Source organism: Corapipo altera, unplaced genomic scaffold (genome assembly GCF_003945725.1).
Source record: "Corapipo altera isolate COAL_440 unplaced genomic scaffold, ASM394572v1 1b, whole genome shotgun sequence".
NCBI classification, from domain to species: Eukaryota; Metazoa; Chordata; class Aves; order Passeriformes; family Pipridae; genus Corapipo; species Corapipo altera.
In genome coordinates this window covers 9,759,747-9,780,824 of record NW_020884881.1, presented here as the reverse complement: position 1 = coordinate 9,780,824, position 21,078 = coordinate 9,759,747, and the positions used below count along the sequence as shown (strand labels likewise).

Here is a 21,078-nt window from a genome sequence, read left to right as displayed (position 1 = left end):
ACCTTCATAACTTCTGTATACATTTCAGAAATAAGGTACAAGTTTATTTCTTCTTTATTCTGTATAGGGCATGTTCAAATTAATAATAATTAGGGAGAGGAGTTATGGCCTTTTGCTTAGCATCTGAAATATCTTAAACAACTCACTCTTCACCATTTCAAAAGTCTTCACAATAAGGACTATTACAGAAATGCTTTCTAGAACAAGGATACCAAGTTTGTGATTTTTACTATGTACTACTGATCACTTCCAAACACATGTACATTAATTTTTTCTTATGTACAGACACAAGAGTTTATTCAGTGACCTACACTGACCAAGTTCTTTAAAAACGTGACATGAATTTGCAGTACTCAACACTTTCATATGTGATTTAACCTATGTTCTACGATTTTAATATAAAACAGCACAACAGTTACTCTTGTAACAGTTACTTGTAGAGATATAATAATCAACAGTTGCATAATTTTACCTTCGAAGAAGTATTTTTCTAACCTGAAGAATTCAAAAGTTATTGGTGCCATGTACAGTCCATTAGCACTCAGCAGGAAAAAGTCTAGATTTACTTGGGCCATTTTCATGTTACAACTTAATCTTTTCAAAAACCAAACTTGTCTTGACAATCCACTTTTGAGTTCTGCTAGCAGAACAGTCACAGTGAGTCACATTGAAGTTGCATCTATCTTGTCTATTATCCCATTCCTGAGAGTGGCTGAAAGTGGGTATCTAGGGAAAAGTTCAGGAATGATCAAACAACAGCCAAACATAGGTCCAGTCTGCAACTATTTGCTATAGGGGCCACAAATAAAATCTCTGTATTTATCAGACTTCAGTGAAGTATTTTTCTAAAAACTTGCTCAGTCGCCTCTTGAACTGATCAAAGTTTAACATTAACATTCTGTGGGTAAGAACTTCTACACTCTTAATTGACCACGTCTGAAGAATAATTCCCTTTTTCTTTGTTCAGAAACTGTCTGTAACCTTCCTCTCTGGGAAGAAACAGCAAAAAAAATATTTCTCATTTACTCTTTTCATGTCACTCACCATTTTATATTTTCCATATAATTTCTCTCAATCATTTATTATATTCTTTCTGAGAGAAGGTCCATATTTAAGGTTCAAGACACTGCTTTTTCATCCACTGCTGATTATTTCCTTTCCTGACAGTCCCTAACATCCTCCTAACATCGTCCTATTACAGCACTGAGTTGTGATTTCTGCAGACCCAGTACTCCATAGATAATAAATGGAGCAGGTCCCATCAGCAGATGTAAAGATTTTTCCCCCATGAGCTTCATTTTACATTTCTTATACTTTTATGTACGTTATTTCCCTCTTGTAGTGTTTTTTCTGAAATTTTTCAACAATCCCTCCATTTTACTATCCAGAACAAATTAGTTTAATTAGTACTAACATTACAACAGCAGGAAGTCACACTACCTACTCCAATTTTTCTCACCTGCCTCCTCTCCCGCTAAATTCACAAAAATATCCTCCAAAGCAAAGCCAACCTCACTGTCTCACAAGTTCAATGTAGTGCAAAGAAAAGCCACGACTGATGGAGCTGATGCAAGACAGGGTACAGAATAAACAACAGCAGAAATATATGCAGAGCAGAAAAAGGAATAAAACACCTTCCCTTCCTTCCAGTTTTTGGTGGCAGAAAACTAATCTCCCCTTCTTCCATTCCTGAGGCTGAGAGTGAGTCTGTGGTTTAGTCATACATACAAGATCAACCTAAACTCGCTGGTGCTGTGAAAGAGGCAGTTTGCTTCTCTCAATAGTCACAGGGATACAGCCCTGTCCTCTGCACCAGCTCTAGCACGCATTTATTCACATCTTTTGGAAGTTGTTCTAACAAGCTGAAGCATAACGGGCAAGTTGCAAAGTAAGTGCAAATGCAGGAATAAGACAATGTGGACAACTGAGGATGGCTCAGTTATTTCACTGGTAATGAGCTCCTCGATTTGCTGTTATTTATTGTATCTTCTGAGTGATATTTACAGGAATTATCGCTTTAGAACCTGGAGTTCACTTGCATCCAATTTGATGAGTGACAGGGACTTCCCTGCGTTCTCCTTATTTCCAGGCACTTCCTCTGCCTGTGCTGGTTCACACCACTATGCCATGTAGCTCCCTAATCCAGATGCAAACCTCCCCCTTCCCCTGTGGCAATTTTCAGGCTGATCAAACCTGGAACCAACTGAATTCATCAGAAGCACCATTGCCAGTACAAGACAAACAGAAGAAGCAAGTGCTGGGGACAAGGTAAGACTTTAACTTTAGGCTTAAGCCAATTGTGAAACTGCGGCCCTGTGTATTTTCAATATGAATTATCTCCTCTGTGAAATTTTACACAGAACCTTAAAAACTATGCAGTAACACACACAGGACAAATGACTTAAAGGGTAAATACATGTGGTTCATTATGGACTTCTCATGAAGAACAAAACTCAGGTGAGCTGGGTGATTCACCCCAACATTTCTCCTGTTACAATACTGAAACATATATATATATGTATATATATACACACACAAATCTTCTCATATTTTCCATCTGTGCAGGTGTGGATGGCCTTGTATTGAAAAATCATTAGAATTCCACATAGGCTTAACTAAGCCTTACTGACCTGATTAATTTGACATTCTGTATTGTAAATTATGATAACAAAGAAACGAAGCATTTTTTAACAGATACTGACTTGAACGATGTTGGGGGTATATAAAAGAGTGAAAATTTTATAATTATAGGTATTATATGCTATATTATTTTGAGCTGAGATGCTTGCCAGAGGTAGAAAGCTCTTACCTTTTACTATATTAACAGGGTTCCTTTGCCAGCTGTTGCCTTTCTTCTCAGAATGAAACTAAATCGTGCAATATTTTTAGTCACTGATATTTGAAGGTCCCTCCTTTCAAACTGTTCCAGAGAGAGCAAATGCCATCACCCTCCCTAAATCACCTTGTCAAAGGCTCAGTGAATTGCAAATATTCTTCTACCTCCGTAGAGGATCATCAACAAGGCAGGCCTGCCTCCTGTGGTTACTAAACCTTAGATCAAATGTTGTTTCATACTAGCGTGATCTAGCTATGTACTGTTCTAACTTTAAACTTAAACATCTTTCCTGCAACAAAACCGTAACATTTCGGACATAGTGAACTCAAAACAGTTGTTATGGTCTATAACACATTTCAAATGAGTCTTTGATGGTATTTAGATCTGCAGCTCCTGGCTGATGTAACCAGATCACTAAAATGGGCAAAAACACATGTAAGATAACTCTCTAGGGTATTTTGGTGGATTTCTTTCCCTTGCAATTCAGAAAACTTTTCTGAAGTGTTATTGTTGAACTAGGGTTAGAATTTAGAAAAATTTTTTATTCCAAGACTGGTTTAAAAGAGCTATAGTATTGATTACAGATGAGAACACCTTTTCTCGTTCCACAAATAACTATTTGATGCCATTCATGATACATTCAGGAACATGTTACACTGCAAACATGACATTATTTGATATGAATTCCAACAGGATTGCCAATTCTTGCCTCAGCAATATTTTCCTTTTTAGAAATAGAGAGGCAATTCAAGACAGGTGTGCTGGACATGCAACCTTTGTAGGTCAAAATGCTACATTAGTAACTAACCTACAGTTAAACTAAACTACCTATGAAAATCTCACTTGACTTCCACAGCCAACACTGGACCAGAGATGTTAACACCCCATTCCTCCACACTTCCCCTTTCAAGAATAAAGTCAGTTTTCTGGAGAATTATAATTATTGTTCCCCAAATATGCAATGTGTCCCCAAACAGTGATGGTACTGTTGCACCTTACACAGTTTTTTTTAAATATCAACGCCTATATTGTCAAAACTTTGTCAAACAGAAACAGAATGCTTTAAAGGTCTAACAGTTCCACTGCTGAGACAAGAAATTAAATGCCTTACACCACACAGGTTGCTGTTGATCTGTAAATTTGAAGATAAGAAAGATGCTGAAAAGAGACTGTAAAACCAGAAACCATCAAAATGCAAGGATAGCCAGCTATCCTAGACATTTTTGGAAAGAGGTGATAAAATGTCATGCTCCTGATGTTCCTATCACACAACCAGGATACAGGGGAAAAAAAAAACATGGAAGTCCTTCAATCTCCTCATATTGGAAGGAACTGGGTGATAAGGATTTACAAGACCAAATGAGCCTGTGTTTTGTAGGTGAGTTCTTCTTCCACATCAACTTTCATATAGTGTCTGACTTTGTAATTCCTGGGTGGGAACCATATACCCAAGAATCCTTCATGGTTTTTCTTACTGCTTTTTCATTTTAATGTACATTAAACCCAAAAATATCCACACAGTATGCTAAGGTGAAAATCTCACTATCTAATCATTAAGATGAAAGAAATGTCTGCCTACATAGCAGGTTGACACTGAAGAATTACTAAATAACTCAGTTCTGTGGAACTATGTATAAACTCTATTAGGCATTTGATTACTCAATATGCTGAAAGACATTCCATATTCTTACTTAATATATTACTACAAATGAGCTTTCATCTAGATCATCATATTCTTTTTTGCATGAATATTACTTAAATCCTAAAATTTCAATTACATCATCTTCTTTTAGCTAATGCTTTAATGTTTGCCAACTGCAGCTGTAAAAGTGGGGACTACAATAAAAAAAGTCCACAAAATAATGGTGAAGTGCTAGGGCTGACTTAGAACAATCACAAGAGAATCCCAGGTGAAGTTTTAAAACCTAAAGATGAATGTTATGCTTCCATCCAGCATGCAGGCTCTGGCACTCAACTGATGCCCCGGTGAACTTCCTCAGCTCATTGTGGTGGAAAACTTTTGGGGTAGAGGGGACTTCAGGAAGGCTGGCACTAATGAGGAAAGCTGTGGCAGGACCACTCAGCTGCAAAACCCTTGGGCTGAGGTCAGCCCTCCTCATGGAACCATACACAATGGGTATTTATCCCTTGTAGTTCAGTGAGAAGCGTAAGCAATCTGGGTAAGCCTGTCATGTCACCAGTACCAAAATCCTGTTACAGGATTTGCCCACCGGAAATCCAGGAACTACCTAGAAAGCAGCCAGGACAGTGTAAGATATCACTAGCTCTCTAGATACTTGTTTCCGTGCCAGAAATCAGCTTTCCTGTAGGAAAGCAAACAAAGTAATACTATACTCATAATTAATTAATCATTAATCCCAGTACTACCAGAGGCTGATTCCCTAATAATCCTACATAGGCCCAAGGAGGGCAGCAGCACCGTCACAGTAACTAAGCAGTCCTCACACACGCCTGCTCAGCTTGGTACGGGTGTGCAGACACACAGGGAGCAACTGCTGCTTCCTCTTGTAGCATCAAAAAATTCCAAGAAACCACAGGCTTTATTAAAAGGTAAATCAAAGTATGTTAAAACCAATAAAGAATCATCACAACTATGCCTTAGTTCCTCTCTGATCCATAACCTCATACAACACGGAGAAATAAAAATTACATTGGTCTCAAGAATGATCAAAATGGTCTAGAAGTTAAAGCAGTATGAATACAGCAGCATTTGATAACCAAATACAGGCCTTTTGCTTTGCTGTCACAGACTGGCATCACTTCAGCCACAGCACAATCAGATCCTGAGAGACAGTAATGACTTTTGGTGCTCTGCTTAAAACCCTGAGGACAATTCAAATAAATACAGGTATTGATGAGTCCTGGAGGGAGATACATCAAAGCTTTCCTCGGGCAAGGATGTTCTAACCATCAGCCTAGGTAAAAGTAAGCTAGAAACAGTAGTAGAAGATGGAGATAGGCACTTTCAATCAATGTGGGTATAAATTAATAATGCCCATTAAAAGCAGAGTTTGGCCACCCTCAGTCAGTATCTGTTTCTTTTAGGTAGTGTTTTAATGTCTGCAAACTTGCAAGTACAACAACAATTAGGGACGAGATAAAAAGTCACCAAAACAATGCTGAGGTGTAAAGAATGACTTAAAATGTGTGCAAGAGAAGATCAGGTGAATTTTTTTTTTAAAGGCAAGAGATACTAAGCTAAGTTAAACACGTAACAAAATTTTAAAGATACATTGCATTTACATGTGCCTTTACACTTACATTTTACAGGAACCCACTAAGCAATTTCTCAAAACTGAAATATCATTCCTTCTAAAAAGCAAAAACTGGGGAAAAAAAATCTTTCTCTTCAGAGTATATACATAACCATGTATCTCCATCTTTGTTTGGAAGAAACTTATATACGCAACTTTTACACTAAGAATCCCTAAGTCTTTAAGAAAAATCAAATCACTTGAAAGACAACCTTAAAATAGACACATCACAATCATACAATTAAAGAAGCGTTAGCATCTCCCATGAATAAAACACTCCCTTTGTGTTTATATTGTTAACAAACCTAATTACACCATAACACCACCATCATCTTAATTATGTTTACAGATTTCAGTTCAACAAGAGCTTGGACTGTTCTGAGGTATGCAAATACAACAACGTGCAATTGACTAAAACTGTAAAAAAAAACAATCCACAAGATAAAAAAGAAAACCTATGCAATGCACAACATGACATGCAAAACATACTATATTCAACAGATTTTGGAAAAACTAAACTAGTAATGTCAGCAACTGTGAAACAGTAATTAGTAATATCTAGATATATTTGCCAAACTTAACTAGCAGGAAGCCTATAAAACTAAGAAAATAGATACTGACCAACTAAATATTTACTGCAATAGTAAAATGACTCACATCATCTACTTGGACTTGTACAAAGTATTTGACACTGTCCCACACAACATCCTTGCCTCTAAACTAGAGAGACATGGATTTGACAGATGGATCATTCAATGGATAATGAATTGGCTGGATGCACTCAAAGAGTTGTGGTCAATGGCTCCATGTCCTAATGGAGCCCAGTGAGGACTGGTGTTCCTCAGGGGTTGGTATTGGGACAGGTGCTGTTTAACACCTTTGTTGGCAACATGGATTGAGTGCACCCTCAGCAAGTTTGCTGTTGACATCAAACTTTGTATGTGGTCAACACACTGGAGGGAAGGGATGGCATCCAGAGGGACCGTGGCAGGCTCGAGAGGTGGGTCTGTGAGAACCTCATGGAGTTCAACAAGGCCAAGTGCAAGGTGCTGCACCCGGGCCAGGGCAACCCCAAGCACAAATACAGGCTGGGCCGAGAACGAGCTGAGGGCAGCCCTGGAGGGAAGGACTTGGGGGTGCTGGTGGATGAGAAGCTGGACACCACCCAGCAATGTGCATTTGCAGCCCAGAAAGCCAAACGTATCCTGGGCTGCATCAAAAGCACCGTGGCCAGTAGGTCAAGGGAGGTGATTCTGCCCCTCTACTCCACTACTCTATTGCCACCTGGAGTATTGCATCCAGATCTGGGGACCCCAACGTAAGAACAACATGGACCTGCTGGACTGAGTCCAGAAGAGGCCACAAAGATCATCAGGGAGCTGGAGCACCTGTGCTATGAAGGCAGGCTGAGAGAGCTGGAGTTGTTTAGCCTAGAGAAAAGGCGGCCCTGGGGAGACCTTAGAGCACCTTCCAGTACCTAAATGTACAAGAGAGCTGGTGAGGGACTTTGTACAAGGGTACGTAGGGACAGGACAAGAGGGAATAGCTTCAAAAAAGAGGGCAGGTTTACATTAAGAAATTCTTCACTGTAAGGGTCTTGATACACCGGAACAGGTTCCCCTCAGAAGCTGTGGATGCCCCATCCCTGAAAGTGTTCAAGGCCAGGTTGGATGGGGTTTTGAGCATTCTGGTCTAGTGGGAGGTGTCCCTGCCCATGGCAGAGGGGCAGAACGAGATGCAACCCAAAGTATTTTATGATTCCACAAAATATTACTCTCTCCCCTGTATTTCATTTTTCCACTCTGTTTAACATTGTGTATTTCATGATTCCTAGTAATTCACATTTTTAAGTCAAATCAACATACAAAATAAAAGATGATTTACAAACTCTCAAGTTCACACCTTCCTATCCAGTTAGCAATTCACTCAGAACAAATCACCTCCATTGACATTTTGTTGACATCACCCACACCTTTACACAACAGCGATTTAAATCCTCCAATCTGGCCCAAGGAAGCCGGTCTGTTTTTCACAGAATTTTAGTAACTTCTATTGCCTTCTGCGAAATAACATTGTAATTGAAAGCAGACTTTTTTATTGCTGTGGAATTACACAACTGAATGCTAACAACAGCAAAAAACATGCCAAAAATAACCAGAAAGAAACTTGGAGGCTTCCAATCTTCCCTTATATTTTAAATTATGAAGTTCTGATTTCCAACTCTGGAAGACTTAATATGGAAGATTAAAAACACACTAGATTATTAGGGAACAAAAAATAAAATTAGATAGATCAATACCTTCCTATGCACAGTATAACTACCGAGGTTTACAGCTGAATAAAAATAGCTGTAGCCCACTAATTACTAAAATGTGCCCATCCTAACAAAAACACAGTGCTATATATCTTACAAGAAAATCCTTGTGCACCAATATCTAGAGCATCTCTAAGCAGGTGAAGGAAAAAAAGGTTATCGGGAGAAATCAACATGGATTCACTAAAGGAAATCAGGCGTGATTGATCTGATACCCTCCTACGATGGCAGGCCTGGCTGGGTTGTGAGGCCAGAGCAGTGGATTTTGTCTACCTTGACTTCTACAAGGCCTTTGACAGTGACTCCCATAACAGTCTCACAGGAAAGCTCAGGAAGTGTGGGGCAGTGAGGTAGACTGAGAAGTGGCTGAATGGCAGAGCTGTGATCAGGGGCAGAGTTTAGCTGGAGGTCTGCAGCCAGTGGTGTTCCCCAGGGGTCAGTGGGTCCAGTCTTGTTCAACTTACTCATCAACAACCTGGATGAAAGGACAGAGTGCCTCCTCTGCAATGTTAAATATAATTTAAACCTCACAACATTTTCATCCTTCAGTATATACTTAGACCACTTTTTTTGCTATATCACAATAAATTCTATTATTTCTCTTGTGAACTCAAACCATCACAAGCTGATAATTGAATTATCAAACATATATATATATATATATATGTAGAAGTGAAGTCCTGCTGTATATTCATGTCTCTGACTTTCACTTCATATATACAGTATCTCTTTCAATGCATCAGTACTTTAAAATAAATGTTCAAATAACCAGCACAAAATCCAAGGTATGATGTAACAAAAACTGATGACAGAAGACTGTGAGTAAATGGTACCTAAACAAAAAGAGGGATAACAAGAATAAAGACGGGATGGGAGGTAAAGGTAAACCTCTAGGATAAACCTCCTATTGTATTATCTGCATATAAAACTCAACTTCAAATCAATCTCAGATTACATTTTGCAGGCAACAGTACACATATGAACTGCTAATTGTGGACAAAACACCAAAGTCTCATAAGGAGTTTGAGGAGCCAAGAAGTTAGTCTCAGAAGCCTTCAGGAGTCAAGGAAGACAGTATGTACATCCGCTCCAGCTGACTCATACAGGCTTAGACTAATGGAGCAGGGTGATGAAGTACCAGGCAATAACCTAGTCAGGCTTTCTAGAAGAAAAGCAATCATTTAGGGGAAAAAAAAAACTACAACCAAAACCCAGAACAGACTAAATCTAAACACTCTTGCCAGTGAAAACCTGGCAGAAGCCTTGAAGACAGATCTTAAAGCAGCTCACACCTGTCCATGGGAAAGGTCTGGTCTGACAAGAGCTATTTGCAGTAAAGGGCAGGAGTCCTCACATGCCACACAACATGACCTGAGAACAAACTGCAGTGTCCAGAAAGTTAATAAAGGTACTACAGTGTGCATAAAGATTTTTCATAAAAGTTGTATTTTAGGTATGGTATTGTTATTCTAAAAAAGTAATGTCTGTGATCAAGCTGCTCTCTATAAAGCATTCAGTATTTGGCTGCAATCAGGGCTGATGGTTGGGCTGAATATCCTCCTTTCAGTCTCAGTAAAAAAGGAACATTAGGTCTTTTACACAACAGCTGAAAAAGCAGGAAAAAAAAAACAGCAAAAAATGCTGTGCCTGTGATTCCAGGAGAGAGTTGTGTGGGGTTTTTGGGTGTTGTTTTTTTGAATTTTAAAGGGAGTTTTTTTAGTACAGTACTTGCTAGACAGGCAGACTGGAAAATATCAGTAAAATAGCTGCTCGTTGCACTTTGTTTCTACTCTGCTCAAGCAAACAGACCTCTGTTTACATATTTGGTGTAAATAAACAGCACTACACATACAAACACACACAAAATCTCACACGATCTTTGAATCGCATAATCTATTTCTCTTTCAGAGAGAAGCAACTTGGCAAAGCCGCAAGTCTTACCTATCTCCTGGGCTCTGAGAGTAGAAATAATACATGCCAAGTTTTCCGGATACAGATGTCAGATAGCCAGATATTGGCTAACACACATCATGGCTCTGTGGTTTTTGCCTGCTCAGCTACCTTCCAAAGGAATTGAGCAATCTCTTGATGCTTGGAGGTCAAATTAACTGGCCTTGCAGTCTACCTTAGAGACATAACCTTGTTTAGATAGAAGGGGAGTAATATGATTGCTTTTTCCCTTCTTTTAAACTCACACTTTCAGACTGCTATTATCAGACAGTTCTTTTCTGGACAAGAATGCAGAGAGGTAGGATGTCCAGTTTGAGATGGTTTAGGCTCCAGAGCTGCTTACTATTATTATGCATTATCTGTGCTGTGTTACCTCAAATGGGTTTTGCAACAAGCACAGATACCACTTCAGCAGAGTAAGCAGCATTACTTGCTTCTGGTCACTGGTGAGCTTTGCCTTCATTAGATGTGTGAGTCTAATACATCTAACAGCTCCAAGTCTGAAGCACAGAGTATCTATCACATGGTAAGAAGATACCTCACTTTTCCTTTACAGAAATACAGGTCTAGAAAATGAATAGGAGTTAAGCAGTAGACAAAACTCTGCAATACTAAGCTTCTGAGAGACTGAAAAGTAAAGCATTTGTGCATTTTGTATCCTCAGCTGATGTCAATCTTTCAGATGCCCAAATCAGATGGCCAAAAATCCAAACAGGCCTAGATCCAGTTTTGAGAGGTGCTACTAGGCCCCTGGGAGACCAGTGTTAGGTTATCTGATTAAAAGCTAATCATAACAAAAACAGATCCAGCAAGGATCAGCAGAAAAACAACAGTAAACTCTAACAACGGTAAACTCTAACAACCTCAACACTGAAAATGCAGCATGTGAATCAGCTACTCCCACGACCATCAATTAGACCACATTCCCCCAGTGTGAAACCCACCAAGATGAGTCAAGGAGGAAACTGTCTCCCCAGAAAACACCTTGAAAACTAAAGGTTATTGTCTTAAGGGGTATGGGATTTCTTATGGGATGCAGGAAGGAAGAACATTTTGGAATTGCGTAAAACTTGCTATGATATTGTTTAGGGGAAGCATTAGAGGTGAAGAAAGGTATAAAGATGGATAAGTGAGAAACAGATATGGGAAAACAGCAGGGAGAAAGGATAAATGGGGCAGGTCCAGTGCAAGTGAGTGACTGGTCAGTGCACTTATCTGACTAAGCCCTGCCCTTGATCACAACAGTGATAGGTATTGTCATCAAACCCTGTATCTGTCTTCCTTGTGGATGCACTTTCTATTTGGGGTGTGTACGTGTGAACTCAAGTCAACTTCAAGCCAGACTGGCCAGCAAGCAGATGAAGTCCAAGTGCCAGTAACTGGAGTGAAAACACAAACCTCGGGGGCTCATGGTGTCAGCAACTAGGGGACACCAGTGGTCAAGGCTTCAGCAACCACACAGAGCATTTAAAACCAGCTACTGGGGGTACCCATAGGGCACATGTGTGTTTCTGTGAAAATTCAACCAGTGGACTTGCATTGTGAGAAGCTGGAAAGAAGGAAAATGAAGGGGATGTCCATGCAGTTCTTGCTTGAATGTTCTGTGTGTGTGTTTATGTGAGTGCCAATAATAGCACTGGTTTGAGCGTCTGTGTGGCCAGCAGCATGTGCATTTTCCGTACATGAGCGTGTGCACATGCACACACCCCTATGGGAATAGTGCTCCTTCCTGCCTGGCCCTGGGGACACAGAACTACAGCAGTCTTGCACTTACCCATTTAGCTACAACAGGAGGTACTGCCCCTAGGACCCAGAGCCCTCCATGTTTGGCTACCTCGAACAACTGGTATGGCTAAAAGGACACATACCTTTAGCAAGTTTCTTAGCAAGGCTATCAGTGACACTTGAAAGGCAACCTGTCTAAATCTGCCTTAAGTTCGAGTTTGGGGTAGTCTTAAGTCTTCTACTAGACTGCTTAAGCTGTCCTGGCATCTACTGGAACACACTCCATGCAGTTTTGCTACGGCATTTTGTAAACCCCCGAGTATTTAAATGATAGTCAAAAAATGTATTGGCAATCTTGGACACTGTTCTACTTCAAGTGGATGACCTCTGGTTCTTTTAATAGTCCTTGAAATTCCTATGTGCTAAACACATTGGAAAAGAATCTTGACCGATTCTTTCCTGTAAGTTTTCAAGTCAGGATTCCACTGTACACCAACAGAAGAGTAACATAAATAATGCAAAAATACAGGTGAAACAAGGTAGATCTACATTAACTTGTAAAACAGATTTCCATAAGAAGCAACACCACCTTTAAGTATTACTGGTCTGCACAAAAAAAAAAAAAAAAAAAAAAAAAGCATTCTCGGGCACCATACTTCAGCTGGGGTGCCCATGGAATGCGGTCTAAACTAATTCACCATCTCAGTAAGCCACCCACAGATACCAAGAGTACTTGTGAGAAAGGGGAAGAGTTTTTCCTTGATCACCGATAATTTCTTTGTAAGTTCTCTATTATTTCACTTCTGCTGTGAAAGCGTTCTGAGGAAGGCTGTATCCCTCTTTAGTTGGCTTTCTAGACTAATGCTCTGAAACATTAATTACTTGGAAAGGAGCCAAGTGAGACTTCTAACTAAATCCATGAAGACTGTTTGTACTCTTATTTATAACAGAATAAAAGGTTTTAACTGAGAAAAATGTACTTCAGAATCACTGTAATTGATCATCTTTTTCATATCTTAGGGAAGTCTTGGACCCAAGCTGCATTAGTCTTCTCGGAAGCTGGCACTTCTCATAGCTAGGACACCGAGCAGCAGTGGAAATTCCTGATTCTTGTCACATATGCAACAGGATCTGTCAGAAAGGCTTTACACTGTCATACTGGGGATGACAAAGCACCACTCAGAGGAAACCACCACACGTGGTCTCCTAGGGGTAAGGTAATCCTTTTATAGAAGGATTCATAAAGAGCTGAGCTAATTCCAAACATCTTCCATTCCAGTTCATGGCATGAAATAAACAGAGGTGGATACACGTCTGTCTGGTATGTGGGCATGGCAGGAACTGAATGCTTTTGTGGACAGTGGCTACAGCAGCTGAAGATGACAGGCAAGAAGAATCTGCAGCTCCTGATGCTGGATACAGACTAACAGAACTGCTGCCCACTGAAATCCACAGGAATTTCAAGACTGCCTTTCCACCTCCACAAAAAAATCATTGCTGGATATTCTGACACAGCAGTTTCAAAAGAAAATAATACTGTCTCTTTCCAGTAGTATTAATGACAAAAACAATTCTCACAGTTTCTGCCAGAACTTTAGCTTTGACAACACAGAACAGACACATAGTTTAATAGTTTCTGCAGTAATACAACCTTCTTTGCCCACAGAAAAGATGTACACTCTCACCATGCTCAGTAGTATCAAGCAACAGAAGAAAGGCCAAGTCCTTGCCTTCTTGGGAAGCCTGTGAACATCCCAGTAGATTTGGGCATTGGAAGTTGCTTCATTAAAACAAGGCACTGAATTCTTACAAGGTTTCATGTTACTCCAATGACATTTTACCAAATGAGAAGTAGATTTAAGAAATTCTTTTCCTTTCCACAGCATTATGTTCCAAGTTTTGGAAGAGAAGTCTTCAAGATTAACCACCACAACACTAAAATACAGATGGTTTGCAATGTCTTAAGAGAATACCACTTTTTAGTAAATGAGGGTACCAATTTACAGTCATTTGTTGGTTTAGCAGACATCAAGACAGAATGAGGACACTTTTATCAGTACAGAGAGGTTATTTAGTGTGCCTTCTGAACATCCTATTAAACACAATGGCCAAAATTTCATACAAATAGTACATCTACATGGGATGTGGTTCTGGTTTTGAACATTGTCCAGTCAAGAAAGAGAAGCAATCAACCAGTCTGACTGATCTAAAGCTATAATCAGACAAAGAAAGCTGTGTAGACAAACTTGGTAAATAACTGGAATTCCTTCATTTGGAGCACATAAAACAGGCAAAGCTTGGAACTGCACACATTTGTTTCATAACTGGAGTTTTAAAGAATAAAAAAAGAGAAAGAGAATGAAGCAAAAGGAAAGGAAATACCAATTCACTATCCATCTAGTCAGAAATATCAGCATGACTTTGGCAGGCATCCTAGATGAGATAAACTTCAGATTTGTTTTTAAGGTAACACTGACTTTTTAGATTTTGTCAGTTTACCCAAAACCAAAGGTGAGTTTTGAAGAAAATACAGAAACACCTAGGGCAGATACTGCCTCAGGAGTGTAAAATTCCTGAAGACAGAACCACTAAAAGACCTTCTGGTCATAATACCCTTTGACAGAAACGGTACTTTGCAGTCAACTGGAAAGACTGGATATCCTCCAAACTGCATATTACGATTCACATCAAGTCAGAAGCTGAGAGATGCCACAATTTCCTGATATTATGCTTATAATGCACAAAATACGCAACAAAATGGAATGCTTAAATTGGCATTCATTTCTTTAATCTGTTGCTAGCATGCCTTGGTAACTACATCAACCGCAGATCAGTGAAAATTCACATATCATAACATAATAAATTTACTGAATTATAAGAATGTCTAAATATTTTATTATTGATTTTTAAGTATATAATATGAACGAGTGTATAATGTGAAGAGGCAGAAAATCACAAAGTAATTTATCCTGTAAGACAGCACAGCGACAACAGAAATGCAATCACTGGGCATAGTTACACATTTTTTTATGCCATATATCAGGTAACATTCCCGTACCATCTGTCTAGGGGCCTGGAGTGGACATTTTAGCAAAAGCATGACTAAGACAGTGATTAGGCAAAAAGTTTCAAGTCATGACATAGACTGAATTTCTAATACAAAAGGCTTTGCTTAAAACGATCTGTTATTTTTTTTCCTGACATTTTACCCTGAAACGGAGTCAGAATACTTATATTTACCTTAGAAAGTAGATTGTGCAAGTCATACTTTTCAATTTTTTTTACTTTTTTTTTTTTTAGCCATCAAATAACTGTGTCCTAATCATCACTGCATTGCTTGAGTCAGTTCTCATATAGGAAAACCTTGTACAACCCCTGAGAACCTTCAATCTCTCCCTTTCTTAAAATTCTCTAATTTTACTTCCAACAGGAAGTGACAAAACATGAGATTTTTAGTTTTCAGAAGGTATATTAGAATGCCCCACAATACCTGCATGAGGAAACGTTCCTAATGACAGAAAAAAAAAATAAGCAGTGCACAGACCATCTGAATAGTAGGAATACTAGTGACGTATTTCATTTGTGATTAAATATCAAAGTACCCAATTTTCTTACTTATAGCAGAAATTCCAGACACATAGAAGTAAACAAAGTCTATCACTGAAAACCAAAATACACTTCAAATTCTCAATCTTTTCAAAGCCTACTGATAAACTGACAGAGGCACTACCAGCTCTAAAAAGAGTGCAACGTCCTCTAAAAATATCACTTCAAGTGAAAAAGATGCTCCACAAGTGGCTGCTTCTATTTCCATTTTTTTCCTACACAAGGACAATGGCACGTTGCAGCATTCCTTGCCTCTACATCGCTTTCATACTTCACTTAAAAGCCTTGCGTTCTAAAACAATGAGACTGTGAAACCTTTAACATGGAAAGCACACAAAACATAAGATTTATTTTGGTCTAGGACCGGTAATTTAAAATTAAGGACCTAGCCTAAGACAGCTATACAGAACATGGTCACTCAACAGAGTTGGCAGAGGAATAAAGTGCCTCCCTGCCAAACAGCTTAGGGCCAACATTAAGACAGAATGATTTTCTTTCTACTTCTGAGATAAAATACAACAGATAGTGTTAGCTTGTAATTTTGGAAAAAAAAAAAGAGGGAAAAATATACACTGTTAACTTTTATCATATATTAAACAAGAGAGGTAAGTTATAGCTGTATAACTACTAAAAATGAATTTGAACTATCCTGAAATGGAAGTTATGCAGTATTTCTCTTTTACCCTATAAAAAAGAATAAGTAAAACAGGGAGAAAGCTAAAGAAAATAACATATTTTGAAAATGTGTTTAAAATTTACTGGAACTGATGAAATAGTTGCATTATTCTGACAATTATTTTTTGTTTCAATGTTAGTTGCGTAAATAATAGAATTGTTATCTTACGATTCTCTATTATCTAATGATTTTTCCAAAATATTTATCTGACACACAGCAATGTCAGCTTATACTGAATGTTGTGAGCTGATGGTTTTTCTACCTTAAACATTATTTTTACATTTTAGTACAAGTTACATTTCTGCCTTAGGAGATGTAGTGCATCCACAATTAAATTAAACTAAAAAAAGAAAACCACACACAAAAGCAAACAAAAAAATTCCCTCACGTTCCTAAACCTGAAGGAATCTTTCAGCATCATAACTTGTTTTACAATGCCTCTTCTCACAATTAACATTAGGTCTTTTCGAAAAAGAAGCAGACATTACTCAGTCTCCATCTTTTCTCCTCCTCCTCATTATTTTAGATTTCTTCCTCCTTTATCCCTGACTGCATTCTTGGCATGATCTGATGAAGAAACCACATAAAAGCACTGAGAAATACATTAATTTGCTTTGCAAAGATAAATTACAAAGAGAGAGGGGTATACATAGCCCAAGGCTAAAAAAAAGCCCAAAACCCCAAACCAAAACCACCATTCCTTTAACCTTGCCTGCACTACCCCACCCCAAATACTTCTACACATTGATTAACACAAACTTGGCTGTCCTACTGTCACTTGAAAGTATCTTCCCTTTATTGTTATTTATAAAATCCCTCAAAATCATAAAAATTGAATTATACACATACCACTTATCTATTTTAAGACTGCTCATAAGTGGATGCTATTAATTTTTTTGGAAAACATTGAAGCAGAAACTCGTTTCAAAGAAACGTGAGCATGCAGCCTTTGCAGAGAGAGGGAAAAAGAGTAGGTCAAACACTTGAGACTCATCAGCCTTGCTAATAATCTTTACCAGTAAACATGCCATAGTCAAACTGCATTGCTAAGATAACAAATTTAGACTTCAAAATCAGACTGAAAAAATACCTAGTTCTCTGTCCTAAAATATAAATAAGAAAAATACTATATACATTAAGTTGGCAGGCTAAAGAGTAGAAAGTGATCCAGGGGGAAGAACTGACTTTTCTCAAAATGAAACAGAAACTTACCAACAGTTCCACAAAGCCTTTAAAAAGGCAAAAAAGAAAATCTGCAGCTCAAAGGGTTCACTGTACTGTAGATGAGGGCATAACTCATACAAGAGAAATGAAAGTACTTTTGCTTTCTTGAAGGACTCCTGAAAGACCATCCTCCTCTGTCTGGGTGCTGCTACTTGCTTCCTCGTGACATCTGCAAGGTTTGGACCAGTAACCTCACGCAGCCTCCAGTGAAAGGTAAAGCACATGGGAGTAGTTAAATTACTGCCTATTAGATAAAGAACTCACGTGTGTGCCACACCGTAAGCACCTTGTAGGAACACATTTCCATGGTCTACTTAAAGCTCAGACACCCAAACAAATCAATTCAGTGACACAAGCTGCAGCAGGATACCTGATCCACCACACCCGTCCATGTGCACACACACATCCGCAGTTACCCGGGTTACCTTATCAACAAGGAACAAGGACTTTGTCAGAGGCTGCTAACACATTCATGGGCAGCATTAACTACTCGGAAATTTAGGTCTTACAGATGCTGTCTGATCATGTCAGCTTAATGAATATCCCATAACACACCAAAAAAAACAGGTATCTTATCCCCTCACATCTGCAACTACAGTTTTTTCTAGGGAGAAGTGGAAAGAAAGATGAATCTATGAACAATGTCTCAGGTTTGTATTAATTTACTTTTCAAGGCTGCCAATGTCTTTAATATCTCAGAGGTTCCTCAACAAAAGGGTTCATCTTTCTTGTTAATGTCTCCTGAAAGCCTCTTAAAAACACAACAAACAACTATCCTAAGAGAGCACTGCAGGATTTCTAAAACGCTGAGCTTCCATAACAGCCAAACCATCCATTATATTCCAGCTTCCTTCTCATCATTAGGACGTGACAGCATGTTGAACTTGCCAAATGAGCAGGAAAACCTACAAACGCTAAACTGTCTTGTAAAAACAAAGACCAACCAAAGAAAGAGGCAAGTAATGGGCTTCTCCCTCACTGCTTCTCTATTCCCATTTCATCGGTTTCTGTAAGTGCACAGAGCACCTCCTCTTCTCTCCCCTCCCCTCCAGCTATGCAAGAGCTGTCTAGCAGCCTCTGCTAGCGTGGAAAACAAGAAACAAGTCATGGACTCTTTCCTTCCACCCAGCATTCCCACACATACAACTCGAGCTTCTCAAAAAGTCCAACCACTAGGAGCAAGGGTAAAAAACTGGCAATAAATAAATAAATATGCAAGTATGAATTCCCTTTCTGTGTTTGTCAAAAACATGCATATTCTCATGTCTGTATGGTACAAGGACACACTACAATTTTTCTACAGAGCAGATTAAGGATAGTTCAGCAGTTCAGACACTCAATATTATAATTTTTTTTTTTTTAAATTCTTACACATCAATGTTCGAAGGGCCTTGAAAGGAACTGGGGGCTAACAGAACAGACAGCACTGTTTCATAACAGCTTGCAAAAAAATTCAATCTGTTTTTGGATAGGTGAAAAGAATGTGGTTATTAGAAAAAAAATCTCCTATAACAAATTAAGTTGTTTTCATTTATAACTGACCACACAGCGGATATGTCAAATCAATCTCCAGGTGAACTGTATCACATATTTAAATCCTTAAAGAAATCTATGTCCATATATAATATTCACATTTTAATCTTCATTCACATCACGCTGTTTAAAAAAAATCTTACTGTTTAATGAATGGCTTACAAATGAATCTCAGACAAATGTATCTTTTTCTAATTGTGTGTTACAATCCTTTACAAGGACCTCTTCGTCTAGGACTACCATTAGTTCAACTATGAGCATGTTCTGCTCAAAACCACACTGATCAGTTGTGCTGCAGAAAATTCATATCGATAAGATAAATATCTGTATTATATACCAAATTTCCCCACAGCAATGCCAACAGAAGTGTTTCCAAAAATCAAGTTAACACCTGTTTCCTTTACTATTTTCACTCCATCATCCTCTCTGTTAACACCACCATTTTATGAGTCTTGTATTTAAAAATTTTTGGCATACGCTGGGATAAAGGTTAACAAATAAACACTGACATTTTCCCTCATCATTCTTCATTTTGAAAAAAATAAATAATAAAATCTCTCTCAAAGCTCTTCTTATATTTCTCCATTTTGGAAAGGTGACTTACCATCCCATTCCCCCCCACCATTTTCTGTCTCTCTCACAGCTGATATTTTGTTATAACTACAGCTGGTGAAAGGCAATGCAGTTTGCTTCTTCGTATCTTACACAAATATACTTATAAATCAAATTAAATTGCTCATTTGGGTTTTTAAAACCATGCATGCCACACAGCACTCATTCATTTTGAAAGATGTCTTTTAGCCTGTTTCCATAAGATAGCATACAGTGCCTTATCACGTTGTACTGAGCCATTCAATAAAATATACTTAGGTAATAATTTCAGCCTAACACACATTTTGAGTGCCTAAAATTAATATTTTTTCCCAATGCCCCAATGTCCAATATTAAAATGGCAAAAATAGAACATTTGGTGGGTCTTTTGCATACAGGCAAAATCATTACTGTAAATAATTTGGGGTAAAAAATATATGGTATGTTTCTCTGGATTTAAGCAGTTTCGAAAATAAAAATCTTCTAAAATTCACTTGCAAAGAAAACAGACGTGAGCAAGGCTGGATTATTTAAAATCAACAAAATAACCACCGGGAGGCTATTTCACGTCAGAAAACTTAAATGTTCATTTAGTACCTCTTAAGTATTTCTTTAAAAATGAAACAGCTACTTGAAATTGTACTAATCTGACTGACAGATAAAATAATTGCTTTAAAAACACTTCTGAGTCATTTTGTCCTTACCTGCAGGCATGAACCATTACTGCATGCAGCGACTGCTCCATTTCCTAGCACAGACTTGAACGGGGATCACATCTATCTTACAGAATGTGACTAATTGGGGGATTTGCGATTCCTGAGCTACTTTCCAAAGGACACTCCCTTTTCCACATGAAACGCTTCGCCAAGTTCTATTTCCTACCCACCTAAGCTGGAAGGAGCCCGTCGGAACCGCGGGGTCTTTGCGGTGCGTGACAGGAGCGGGCGCGGGGTCCGCACCAGCCCAGCCCGCCCCGCCGGGATCCGCATGCTGCAGCCCGCCGGGCTCCGGGAGACAGGGATGGGACCGACAAACCTCGGCAGAAATGCACAAAAGCTCAAGGAACAGGAGCGGCCGTGGCGGGGTGGGCACGGAGCAGTATCCAGCATGCAGCACGCGCACAATGCCAGCAGCGCGGAGGAGGAGAAGGGGAGAAGCCCCTGCGTTTCATGCGGACGGGGGGGGGGTGAAATGCGGCCGTACCTTTCTGGAGAGGACGACTTCTCAGAGTTAACTGACATCAGCAGCTCAGTCTTCTGCTTGATTTCTGGAAAAATCAGAAAACGTTCACCACCGGCGCCGCCTGCCCTCGCTTTTCCGGGGGAGCCGCTTCCCTGCGCCCTTTTGT

At 39.0% G+C, this 21,078-nt stretch overlaps 1 protein-coding gene across 5 annotated transcripts in view; it reads right to left on the bottom strand.

The window, feature by feature from the left end:
- Window positions 1-21,078, bottom strand: part of SRPK2 (SRSF protein kinase 2) — a 140,201-nt gene that overhangs the window by 71,140 nt on the left and 47,983 nt on the right. Inside the window, exon 1 of one of the 5 annotated variants that reach the window (XM_027639589.1) lies at window positions 20,934-21,072. The exons of 3 other annotated variants lie outside the window; for them this stretch is intronic. In XM_027639589.1, coding sequence (XP_027495390.1) covers window positions 20,934-20,971 — 38 coding nt within the window. In that variant the 5' untranslated portion in view covers window positions 20,972-21,072. Of the gene's footprint in view, window positions 1-20,434; window positions 20,491-20,933; window positions 21,073-21,078 lie in introns of those variants that run through there. One more of the 5 variants, XM_027639588.1, reaches the window with a different exon arrangement.